The 12692-nt window shown below is 40.8% G+C and overlaps 2 protein-coding genes across 4 annotated transcripts in view; one reads left to right on the top strand and one right to left on the bottom strand.

The window, feature by feature from the left end:
• Positions 1-9165, top strand: part of GPR137B (G protein-coupled receptor 137B) — a 25324-nt gene extending 16159 nt beyond the window's left edge. For 2 of the 3 annotated variants that reach the window (XM_005423197.1, XM_031058774.1), the window contains 4 exons: positions 1860-2009; positions 3965-4093; positions 6936-7060; positions 8564-9165. In XM_005423197.1, the coding sequence (XP_005423254.1) occupies positions 1860-2009; positions 3965-4093; positions 6936-7060; positions 8564-8675 (516 nt within the window). In that variant the 3' untranslated portion in view covers positions 8676-9165. The remainder of the gene's footprint in view (positions 1-1859; positions 2010-3964; positions 4094-6935; positions 7061-8563) is intronic. The other variant, XM_031058775.1, reaches the window with a different exon arrangement.
• A 2015-nt stretch (positions 9166-11180) lies between these two features.
• ERO1B (endoplasmic reticulum oxidoreductase 1 beta) overlaps positions 11181-12692 on the bottom strand; it is a 28345-nt gene continuing 26833 nt past the window's right edge. Inside the window, exon 16 of the mRNA XM_005423224.2 lies at positions 11181-12692. This exon is cut by the window's right edge and continues 2197 nt beyond it. The gene's annotated coding sequence lies outside the window, so the exon portion shown is untranslated.

Raw genomic sequence — 12692 nt, 5'->3', positions numbered from 1 at the left:
CAGCACCATTCTGCTCTTTGCTTCTGCTATCTGCAATCTGTAAATGCCACCGAGCTGGGGTATGGTATGTGCCAGTCAGCAGCTTCTCTCTGCTCTCTCTCCCTCGGTTTCCATGACAGCACCACTGACTTGTTAGTGTCGAAGGAGAACAGAGAAGTGCCTAGCAAACATTTCCTGTTTAAAGCATTTCCTGCTTGCTGGTATTGCCACAGCTTTCACCCCTGCCTGCTATGGATCTGGCTTCAGTTCCTGAGTAGCTGCAGTCACTTGGCTCACTCCTGACATGGCTGCAGGTTATGGCCTGGTATTGGTGTTTCCAGGCTGTTATCAGCTGGAATTCAGAGACATTGACTGCACTGGGTATTTTCCGAGCCTGGCTGTTCACTGAACCAATGTTGTTTTGCTGGGAAGACAGGCCAGCTTGTTTTCCACAGACTTTTTCAAATGCTCCCTGAGCTTCTCTTAACTTATGCTCACTGGGGAGGGCAGACTGAGGAGCTGGGTCAATAAAGCTGCAGGGCTAATACTCAACAGCACCTGGGTGAGCAGCACTGGAGCCCTGGTAGTCTCCTGAAGTCCAGGAATTCAGGACATGGTGGCTTGATGACTTCCCCTGATACTTCTTTAGCCCTTCTGCTGTGTCTGCTCTGCCGACCACAGTGCTTTGAACCTGTGACCCTCAGCTGCAAACCTGGAAGCAGTGTGTGAGCAGAGGGAATAAGATGCTGACTTTCCAGTCTCTTGCACTGATTTAAAAGGTCTTGTGGCAGGGAAAAGTAGCTCCTCTTTCGGCCTGTCTCTCTCATATAGTCGGAAGGAACTCATCCTCCCCGTGTGGGTCTCTGCCAGGAGAGTGAGAGGGCAGGGCTAGAGAAGCAAATGACTGCAAGGCAATTTACCTCTAAATGCACACAGCACATTTACCCAGCTTTCCTCCTTTAGCTGTGCAAAGCACTATTCCAGAGCCAACTACAAAGAATTTACTTGGAGCTTCTTTCAAAGCCAGTCCCATTTTTGTACATCTGCCTGCCTCTCTGATCAGACTCACACAGGTCCCTGCAGCCATGGCTCCTGGATTCCTTCCTTCCACGCTTCCTTCCTGATACAACTCCTGTGCTGATGTCTCAGCCCCTGACAGTGACCTTGTCCACTTGACATAGTGGCAAGTCAGGCACTTAATCCTCCCACTGGATCAAGGTCTTTCCCCTGCTTTGTCCAGTTTTCTCTCTAGGGCTTAGGAACTGTTCCAATTTCACATTTGCAGTGTCATTCCTCCCCTTGTGCTCAAGGTGCCACTCTGACTGCTCTGCCATGGTCACTCTGCTCATAGGCTGTGCTTCCACTTTGTCTCTTCTGTGTTGACATTAGCTGAGGCAGGATGTTCTGTTCCTGTCTGTGCTGTGTTTAACTGCTGACTGTTATGACCTGCTCTGTACTTGTGAAATTGGTGCAAAGCAAGCAGTTGTAAAAAGATGCAAGGTTGCATCATGCTAGCCAGCATCTGATACAGGATGCTCTGTAGCTAGTGTGGAGCTGAAGGCTGAATTCTGTCGCTCCACCTCATGCCAAGTGTGGGTCTTCTGTGTTTTCTCTGCTCTGAAAATAGCACTTGTTCAATAAAATGTAAAAATTAGTCACAGCCCATCTTGCTAAGGGCTGGAACTGCTACTGTTGCCTAGAAACCACTGTGCTGATAAAATACAGGAATATACGTAAAATAGGATATATTAGCCAAAGGAAGAAAGACAAAAACTCAATTGCATGAGACAGACTAGCATGACAGCTCTTGAAGTCCATGCAAAGCAAAATTGTTCTCAACTTCCCTTATGAATAATAACCTGTGCTTAAATCTCTTCCAGGGCTCATCTGTCTGTCAGGTGACAAGCATAGGAGTGACTGTTATACTACTTTATACCTCACGAGCCTGCTACAACTTGTTCATCTTATCGTTTTCCCAAACCAAGAAAGTCAACTCTTTTGATTACGATTGGTACAACGTGTCAGATCAGGCAAGTATGAAAATATTTGCAAATGAGAAAACCTAATTCTCTAGCTGTTGATTGACTTCCTAAATGCTATCACAAGAGGAATAAATATATTCAAACCCTATTTTATTTCTTTTATTCAAGGCAGTAAGATTGTTTTGCTCCAGGAATCCAAATATCTGATAATTTTGGCATAAGGATAAAAACTCCAGTTCTATGCTAAAAGAAAAAATAACCACAAGACAAATAATTTTTAAAAATCAGTCTTGTATTTACCTTGATTTTGTTGTCAAAAGAAAGAGCACCTTTTCTTAAAGCATGTTTTTTGTCCACTGTAAAGACTGTATTGTACTTAGAGAAGTACTTGATTCCACTGAAATGCTCAGTTCTAAGGCATCATAACATCTCTCACTGCCATCCGGGGCTGTGGGGTTATTTACTTTAATTCTGGAATTAACATGATAATTTCTGTTGTTTGAGGATAAGGCTACGACTCTTCCCAACCTTTAATTACAAGTGACAATTTACACTGCAAACTAACAGTAATAGAAACTCTAAAGGAAATAGCAGGGGATTCTTTGTTGAATTCTAATAAATTTCAGCATCTAGCTCCTTTCTTTGCTTTGAAGAGTGAATTTAAGTCCCAGTATTTTTCCAGCTCTGGGCCAGGTCCTGTATCATGAGTATCTTTTGTTTTGGCCTCAAAATCCCTTGTCTCCCCTGCAACCAGCAAGCACCTGCAGACCCAAAGCAGTGTTCCCAGCCATGCAAAGACCTTGTATTGCCCAGGTGGCCAAGCAAACCTGCAGCCATTAACAAATTTCTGTTGAGCAATAGGTAAAACTCTAATTAAGAAGTAGGTAAAGAGTAGGATAGGATTGCCCTGAGGACCTTGTTATGAGTAAGTTGAGTAGGGTCTGTCAAGGGACCTTTAATCAGCCCTGCTGCAGTGCAGAGAAGAGGACTGCAGGTGTTGCCAGTGGAATTAGAGCACAGAGGTTTAGGCAGAAGGGCATTAGGCCCTGACTTTCTCCTGAATCAAACAACTTCCCTCTTGTTAAGCCCTGAGGATTTGCTGCTGCTCCTGCTGACCCTTTGCAGGTGACAGACAACTTGTTCTCTGACTCCTATAGTCTGGAGTAACAGGGGCTGGTACGGCCAGACTGGCTTGGTCCTGTTTGCCCTCTGGAGGCAGAGGTTGTTCACTGGGAGCTCACTGGAATGCTTTTTAGCCCTTGAGTTACTACTACATTTTTTGAACATCTATTCTGGCTTGTGACATTAGGGTTGCATGGATTTTGGGTAAGTTATTTGAACTGTATGTAAAGAGCCTGGAATGAAGGAGTGGGTACTCAATTTGGTACCAGACTCAAAAGACACTTTTAAAATTACAGCCCAATAAATGTACTGTAGCATTGCCTCAGGTCACTGGTCAGAAACACCCTTTTCTCTTCTGTGCAAAACACATGAAAGGACGAGATTTGCCCTCTGTAGGTAGGGGCAATGGTGGACATCTAGAGAGAAGATCACAGCTAGGGCTGCAGTGCCAGCAGGGTTATTCAGCCTTAGAATGTGCACCAGTTTGAACAGACGCAAGCCTTTCATTTTTAAAAGCAAAGCCCTTGACCATTGATTGTTCCTTTACAATTATTTCCGGCAGGAAAGGGACTGGAAAACTAGTTTCTCATTACCTGAATTTGATCAGGTAATCAAGCAATCACTTCATCAAGTGATTGCTTGCCAGGCTTTTAAGCTGGGAAGACCTTTGCATTAAACTGATATTTCTGAAGGAAAGACAGGAGGAGGAAGAAAGGGAAATCATGTACCCAAGATAGCACATTGATTTTTTTTAGTATGCCTTTAATCATTAGCCAGGTTGATCTGGCTCTACAGAATGGAATTTCTGGCATTGCCTCCTGCACCTTCAAATGAGCTGCCATTTTTATTTTTAAACACTTTACTCTTTTACTTTTCAACAGGCAGATCTGAAATGTCAGCTGGGAGATGCAGGTTACATAGTGTTTGGAGTGATCCTTTTCATCTGGGAGCTCCTGCCTACTTCCTTGGTTGTGTATTTCTTCCGTGTCCGAAACCCTACAAAAGACCTAGTAAGTGGAATTTGTTAGTGTATTTGCTAGTGTAATGTCCAGGCAGGTCTGAGGGGCTCAGCTGCTGAGGGATCTACTGCTTCTTTATGTTCTGACCTCTCTTTTTCAATGTGTCCTTGGCAGAATAAGAGCAACCAAAACTTCTCGCTTCTTTGTGCTAACTCCTCTTGAAAGAAACTCATCAGGTTTATCCAGAAAGAAAGGCCAGGTTCTCAGGGAGGTTATCTAAAAAATCAGGAACTTTCTTAAGCGTAGGGACAGCTTCCCTTTGAGATAAAGCAGCACTTTATTGGAATTAGTGGAAAAGGAGTTTGTTATCCAAACTTGGCACCTTTCATCACATAGCAGTGAAAATGGTTGTGCGCTAACAGCTCAACAGGGTTATGAAATAATAGATTGAATTTCTTCCAAGTCAAAGACCAGTGGCCATAATAAGCACTTGCTGACTTGTTGGCTATTTCAGAAGACCAGAGATTAAGGTGTGAGTTGTAAGGATAATTCCCAGTAAATATCCTTAATATCTAAGTAGTTAATAGATGGACAAACATTTTTTTTGTAGCTGTAGGCAATGTCTCCAGGTCAGCTGGTTGGCAGGCACACAGGCAATACCAGCCCTCAGTAGGATTACTGAGGTAATGTCTCTGTTTCTGTAGGCCAAATGAAACCAAAGCTAATATTATTAAAAAGGGATGTAAATGGTAAATACACAAGTAAAAGAAACAACAGAATAACCTAGACAAGGTGATGGGTTTTATCCTCATATGCACGTTTCAGGGACAATGATAAAGCCAAGATGAGCAAGGAAGCAATACCTGACATTGCACTAAGAAACCCCATGGATCCCAGTGTCCATGACAAAACCATCTCAGACTCACTCCTGCTTAGGAGTTAACCAGGACAACTGCAAAGAGAAGAAATGTTTTTAAGTATAGGCCAGAGGTCTTGCTCTTCCAAAAAGTGACCACAGAGAGATCTCATTTCATTTAAGGTGGGCTTAGTAAGGCTAGACCTGGTGGCCAAGTTTGGATAGTGTGGGGGAGATTCAGAGAGAATGAAAATAATGGAAGTGATCTAATCACTCATTTTGAAAAGCTAATCCCATGAAGGCTTGGAATCCTAATCAAACAAGAGCTCAAATGGAGTCAAACAGGCAGTATTTTCCCACAAGAGCATGGCAGTAACACGTATAACATATTTTTGCATTGTAATTTGCAGAAAGCCTTAAATCTCCATAAAGACACAGTTCAGAAGAGGCAATCAGTGATATTGCCTCAGTATCTGCAATTGTATACTGCAATCAGTATCACTTCTTTTATGGATAACTTTTTTAGGGTAAACATTATTTGTCACATGGGTTAGGTCATATATAGATTTTTTTTTCACATAGGACAAATATTTAGTGGAAAACCAGAAATAAGTAGAACTGAACAAAAAATGAAGAGATTGTAGCGAGAGAAAACTGAACTACAGTGCGAGGTTGCCACAAGAGGGAGACTAAGGGCCACAGGATTTTAGGCTAATGCATTCAATAGGCTGCTACTTGGCCAGAAAGCATGGGGTTAGAATTAAAGCTAACCCTCCTTTAGTTAAAAAAATCATAACAACAAGTCTGATTAGGTAAAAATCAAAATTATTCTTTAATTTTTAATAAACGATCCTGAGAAATAGTTCTTTGGTTTCATAGTTCATTTGGAACTTCAGAAACAAAAATTTTGAATAGAGGCATCCTGCATTGAGTATTACTCAAATATGAAATAAATCAGTGAATATGAAATAATTCACTGAAATAATAAGTGCTTATAGCCTGGAATGAGCTGTCTGTTGGCTCTGGTGCTGACACAGGGTTACAGCAGCATGTGGCCCTATGCCTTGCCATTCCTTTAACCATACAAATGTTGAAAATGGGGACATGACAGAGATGTACTTAATCCTCTTTCCATCTTTGTCAAAGTTATTTAACACATAAAGTAAAGGGGGAGATCAAACTGATCTCCTTTTTAAGGCTGGGAGAAAATGTCATCCTGGCTTATCCACAGGCACAGCAAACCCCTCTTCCCTGGGGATGGGAGCAGTGAATCAGTGGTTGAGGCTCAGCAGGTTCTTAGATGTCTCTGCACTGTTCCTGAAATCAAACTGATTTCTTGCATCTTGTATGTTTTCTGTTCTGATTCACAGGGAAATGCTTTGTAAATGAAAGTTGTGAAAATGCTTTGTCAATGAAAGAGTTATATGTACACTCCTTTCCCTGTTTTGTCAAAGGACCGGACCTCAGGATTTGACCCTCACAGCACATTTGACCCTCACTGTAGATTAGATACTGAAATTGGTTGGTGAGGGCCTAAGGGACTTTTCACTAAGCAGGATGCCAAGTTTCAACATGATCATTTCCTGTGGTAAGGGAGGTAAGGCACCAGGAAGGAGTGTTAGCAATGTGGGAGGTAAAAATCAAATCTCTTTAGATATTTCATACACTTCCTTCAGCTCCTCGGCAGCTTCCTATTGCTCATTTCAAGTCAGCTGCCTGAAAGCATGAAGTGTCCTGGATGGACAGGAATTCAGCAGAAAGGTTGAATGCAGACTGGTGGCTTCAGAAGGTCAGGTGCTAGCTAAGAAATAAGGATACATAAAAAGCTGTTGAGATGAATATCACTATGCTGGTAGACGTGAACAGTAAATGCAAAACTATTTCAGTTGTCTTCAGCAAATGCAAAACTATGTGTTTTATTTTGGAAACCATGAGGTAAGTTGGCAGCAACTTCTTCTGGAAGTCAGGTACCAGGCAATTGATAAACAGCTATTTGATACAAGTTGCAAATACTGATTGAGGTTTCCCTTCCCTCAGGCCAATGCAGGAGTGGTCCCAAGCCATGGCTTCAGTCCCAGGTCTTACTTCTTTGACAATCCCCGCAGATACGACAGTGACGATGATCTGGCCTGGAATATTGCACCACAGGGGGCACAGGGCAGGTGAGACACAAGAGTGAACCTCTTGCTGCCCAAAACAGAAACTGGAGGAGCAGGAACTCTGACACACCACAGAAGACGGATGGGAATTGTCTAGCTGCAATTGCTGTGTAAATCCCAGCAGGGTGAGGGGAAGCAAAAGGGGAAGCTGAAGTGGACAGGCAGCACTGAGTGAATGTGGGGGTCCAAGGGCACTGCAGACACCATAAAGACACAAGAATGAAAATAGTTACATAATTTAAGAATTGTACCAATGTACTGCTCATTGAAAAACTCAGGTCAGAACTTTGTTTCGTCCTCTGTTTCTTCCAAGAGTGGCTTCAAAAATTCCATTTACTAATTCAAGTGTGAGAGCAAGACTGCCTAGAAAAACAGCTGTCTCCCTGCTCAGGCAGAGCAAGGAAAAGCTGGACAGCACAGGCAGCAGCTTGTGAGGGTTGTAGTGAGAGGCCTTTCAACTTAGGTTGCCCTGTAACATGGCTAAATATCTCGAGGGTGACCTAAAATGAAAGGAGCATCAGCTTTCCCACATGGTGAAAGCTTAGAAAAATCCACTAAATTGCTGAAATCCCACACAACCCGAACTGGCACAAAAATTCTGTCTTCTCTGCACAGATGTGATGTTTGGGAAAGGATTCCAGTCCAGGAAGGAGCAGTTCACATGAAAAATAGTAGCACCCAATTCAGAGAAGGAAAGGCACTGACAGCACTCTATCCTGCCCTGAAAGGAGTCTCAGTCATGTTATCCCTTTGCTGTTGCTGTACCTACACTATGATATGAATAGATTAATGTAACCCAGATCTAGTTCTTGTCACTCATTCAGGTGAGACAGTGTAGTCACTGTCTGTGAGCCCAGACCATGGCTCAGTAAAGTTGCACACTCACTATTTACAGTTATCAGTCATCCTATTCCTGCATTAATTAGTTTTTCACATAGTAACTAAGCTTATGGAGGATGCTAGAGATGGTTTTGAGCCAGCCTGGTATCCCATCCTGGAGCCAGAGGCACCGTTTTCCACACTGAGCCATCAGGGAACCAGCCACACTGGTAACACATGCACAGCTCCCAGTGGAAGCCAAACCAGCCACATGCACTGTGTCATGCTGCTCATGGGAGAAAAGACAGCATGGCAGAGTTGCAATCCATGTCCTGGGCTCTGGGACACAGACACAGGAGGTTTAGATCTCCTTGCAGTGCCAGGACGTGGCAGGAATGAGCAGCGCCATTTCTGGGATTTTCCAACACCTTCTGGAACAGCAAATCAGAAGGGGTTGGAGGGGGGTCTTTAGTGAACTGAGAGAATCAGGAAATAGATAATAAACACTTGGGCCAAAATAATTGACAGATTGGAAAAATAAATAGCTGCCTGTCCCCTGGCTGGGGGTTTATTTTTGCACTTCAGCATGAGAACTATCTCTACATAATTGCATTTTGCCCGTGTTCTTTAACTAGGTGCTTAAAGAACCAATCTGCCAGTCACTAATTCTTCTATTTTCTTTCTAAGTTTCTCTCCAGACTACTATGACTGGAGCCATCAGAACAACAGCTTCATGGCTTACATAGGATCCCTCCAACAAGATCCAGCACTGGACACAGACCGGCCGAGCCCTATTTAACTTCAATCAACTACAGCATTCTAGGACATTCTAGTGTTAAAGCCAATATTCTGAAAAACAAAGCTTAGCAACTTTTCTTCACCTTTTGGTTTTTAGAAATTTTCCTATGCACACATAAATGAAGAACCTTGCCATGAGCTTTTCATAGTTCAAGGAGAAGTATAAGCTAATGATTTAAACTTTGAAGACTGTTCCAATTAATACCTTGTTCTAAGCCATGGTATTTTGGCTTTGAATAGAGTTGTTAGAAGGTATAATTTAATCATTTTATGCTCATTTTAAAAGAGCAAATTTCATGAAGTGAAATGGCATAATTATTTTCTAAGTATTTTTATTTTTACACTGTGTATAGTTAGAAATACATTATTATGATCAGTATACTGTAAACACATGAATAGATTTTTCAAATGCATGACAGTTGCAATTTTTATGTGCACATAAAAGCCTGTAAGAAAACAATATCAACCCAATTAAATACTGTGTTTTCAAGTTATTGCTATGTTCTCAGAGCACAATTTACTCTTTGGATGTCACTGCTTACTCAGTGTGGTGTGACAGTCAGAGGCTAGAAGTTATCTGTACCCTGTATTCTTCTAAGGAAGTAAGAAAATTGTATCTTCTCAGCAGCTTTAGGGACAGTCTCATAAGAGTGGAGGTGGGCATCTGCTCTAACTGGAGCACTGTGAACTGCAAAACAAGCTGAAAATTTGTATGCTTGAAAAAGTAAAGCTATGCAATCATGTCCATCAATCAGATTTATGTATATTACATGGTAAGGTAACATGGTAAGTCAAATACCTCACCAGGGAGAGGGATACATAGAACAGTATAAATAAACAGACTTATTTATTAAAAACCTGAGAATTGCAGTGTGGGAATAGAACAAGAGCCAGGAGTACATAAAGCAGTAGAACCTCAAAAGTGCCTTTCTGCATAACAAGCAAGCAGAAAAGCTGTGCTTCAGCCTTTTATCTTCAGGGATAAATTAGTGAGCTCTGGGGGGGTAATGGTGGATAAATATTGTTCCAGGATGCAATGTTGCAGACAGTAAGCCTAAAAGTAATTATTACCAATCTAAGGCAAACAGAAACCTTGACTCTACTTCAGGTCTTTGTATTATGCCCAGTTATCAGCAGTGAAGAACTCTGCATCCCCAGCATCTCTTTCTCCTTATCTATGTGGAACAAATACTGTAACTCAATCCATATTTTCCCAGGAGAAAAATCTACTACTTCCAGTAACTTTTACTTCTATAAAAGTATTCCATTTTGAGGTGCATTACAGCATCCCCAAATGGTGGATGGGTGTCATGTTTTCCCCATGCTCGACTTCAAGAAGTACAAGTAGTTGAGAATTCTTGTGCACATTTCACAGAGAAGATACAGGGTAAAAAAAGAAGGGATGAGGAGTAGATCTGATCAGATCTGCTTGAAAGCCAAAGGCAGAGCAGTGCCATACTCCCACATCAAGACTTCCACAGCATCTTTGGGTTTTGGGGTCTTTGTAGGAAAGCCAAAGCATGAGCCTTGCCTCCAGCAGAAGTAAACTATTTGCCCTCCAAAGCTAACATTGCATTCTTCACATATATTCATGGAAGAAAAAAATGCCAATTAAAGTCAGATTAAAAGAAGTAACCCTGGGTTGGGAGAAGAACTGAAATTTTATTAAACCCTTTGGAGTTCTACAATCATGTTTGTACAAAACTGCCTGAAGACCCAGTGCAAGAGAAGTCTGCAGAAATTTCATTTTGTTCACAGCAGTTACAGCTGCACAGTAAAAATGTAAGAGAATTCTGCACTTAGAACAAACTTCAGCCCTATGCTCAGTATGCACACAAAAAAAGTGGCAAGTGACTGTAACCAACCATAGTAATGACCTAAAAATTCTAAAACACAGGAGATTTGAACAACAATGTGAGAGGTAAGATCTTAATTTTAATTTATCATCACCCTTGTAACAGGCACTTACTCACCTAAGCTGAGGATGAAATACCTCTATCAAATTTTCAGTAAGATAATTTGTTAAAAATGCATACATGGAAGAAAAAAGACAATTATTTTCCTTTTAGGGAAATAATTTCAACATGAAGACCCCCATTGGATGAACAAACCAAAAATAATTCACAAAACTGATTTTATAAGATATTCCGAGAAAGGGGCAGAACAGACTTAATTCCTAAATAAGCCTTTTTGTATCTTAAAACAATTGGACTTAAGCAGGGACTATATTTGGCAATATTCATATAGAAACACACTGTAATTCTACAATGGATTCCTGATGTGCACACACACCACAGTGCAATGTCAACAGCAAGAAATATACAGGTTACCTTCATCTTTTGAATGAAATTTAAGTGAGAGTGAAAATCTGCTCATAATTTTAATCTTACATGACTATTACAAAAGGAATTTATGTAATAGCTACCAAGTGTCATTGAAAGATAAATGAAAAGCAAAAATATATTTTCGAATGAAACACCAAAAAATTACATCCACAAAAAGAAGGTGTAGCAGAAAATACTTTAATTTGCATTTTGTAGATTCAAACATAGCAAAGATTCAGAAGTGTTTAAATCTCAATAAGCAGTTCCAACATTGATTCTGATTTTAATAAATATTACATTTTAATAGGATAGCTATATGGAGAAATTGTAAAGTGATGAATTGCTGATTGCTACTTTATAAACATGAGCATCAAGATTATTTACAACATATTACAGGTCATTTCCCAGAAAAGCACAAAGCAAGGTCAGATAAAGGCAACCCAACCATCAAACACAACTCAAGAAAATGTGGCACAGTGTATTTCATGCACATACAATGACAGCACAGATCATCAGCTGAAAACTAGGAAAACACTTATTATTCCAGCTTACACAAGTCTCTATATTTCATTGTTTTAAATTTATATTCTGACCTACCTTCTCAGGCACTGAAGAACTAGTTATTCAGCAAGTGCCCTACTTTTTACCTATGTAGTTTGCACCAAGTCTTTTTTCACCATTTCACACAAGTCTTCATGACTTGGGAACAATTAAACATTTTTGTCTTTGTCTTCTCACTACCTCTGGGATTACAATCATTGTGTCAGTTGTACAAGAAAATGTACTGCTACTCTGAAATGAATGGCAGACAGTGTTGACAAGCTGATCTCCAACAGGGAGCTGGAATTTAAAATAGTTTACAGATCATGGACGGTGTAATTAACCTTGTTCTTCAGTATAAAAAAAGAGCTGTAAATTTTTAAAATTTAATTTAACATATAAAGAACTAAGTCATCAAACTCACACAGCAAAACTTCATAGGCAGCATAGTCACAGAATGTACATCAAATACAGTAAAAAAGATGGTGACAGGAAAATTGTTTCAACTACATTTGTTACAGGAAAAATCTTATGTCCTATCTCTACAATGACAGTGAAGTGAAATGCCTTCCATATTTGATCATCAAGAGATATGTACCTTCAGGTGCAACAGAACTTACACACACAATTTGCTGTTCAGTTGCATTCCTGTGTTCCCGTGACACAAAGGAAAAGAAGAAAAGCTTCACATCTCTTTATGTCCTTACCCAACAGTATTTACCTTGTGCCAACGAGGGCTGCAAGGACCAGGTGTCCAGGATCTGCATGCCTGAATCTCTCACCTGTCCCAAGAACAAGTGCATGATTCTGCTTCAGTGTCTGTTGATTTTAGCCAGGCACAGGTGGAAAAAGAAAAAATAAATAGCAAGTTGCATCCCCAGGAGGAGGCTGGAAGCAATTCACTTTCCCCACACAGGAAGGGGAAAAAAGGAAGAAACATTTCTGAGACTTAGGTCCTTCCTGGGGCAATGCAGTCATACAGTTTTGTTTTTTAACTAGAAAATCCTGCCTAAAGCTTTAGGCACTATAATATGTAACAATACAGATAAATCCCAGTTATAGGGCACTCCTCACACAAGTGAGGCTACAGTTCTAGCCCTTGCAGGTCTATCCAAAAGGCAAAGAACTAACAGCCAATTAAAAATTACACTCTT

This window comes from Geospiza fortis, unplaced genomic scaffold (assembly GCF_000277835.1).
Source record: "Geospiza fortis unplaced genomic scaffold, GeoFor_1.0 scaffold381, whole genome shotgun sequence".
NCBI classification, from domain to species: Eukaryota; Metazoa; Chordata; class Aves; order Passeriformes; family Thraupidae; genus Geospiza; species Geospiza fortis.
This window is presented reverse-complemented; position numbering and strand designations above follow the sequence as displayed.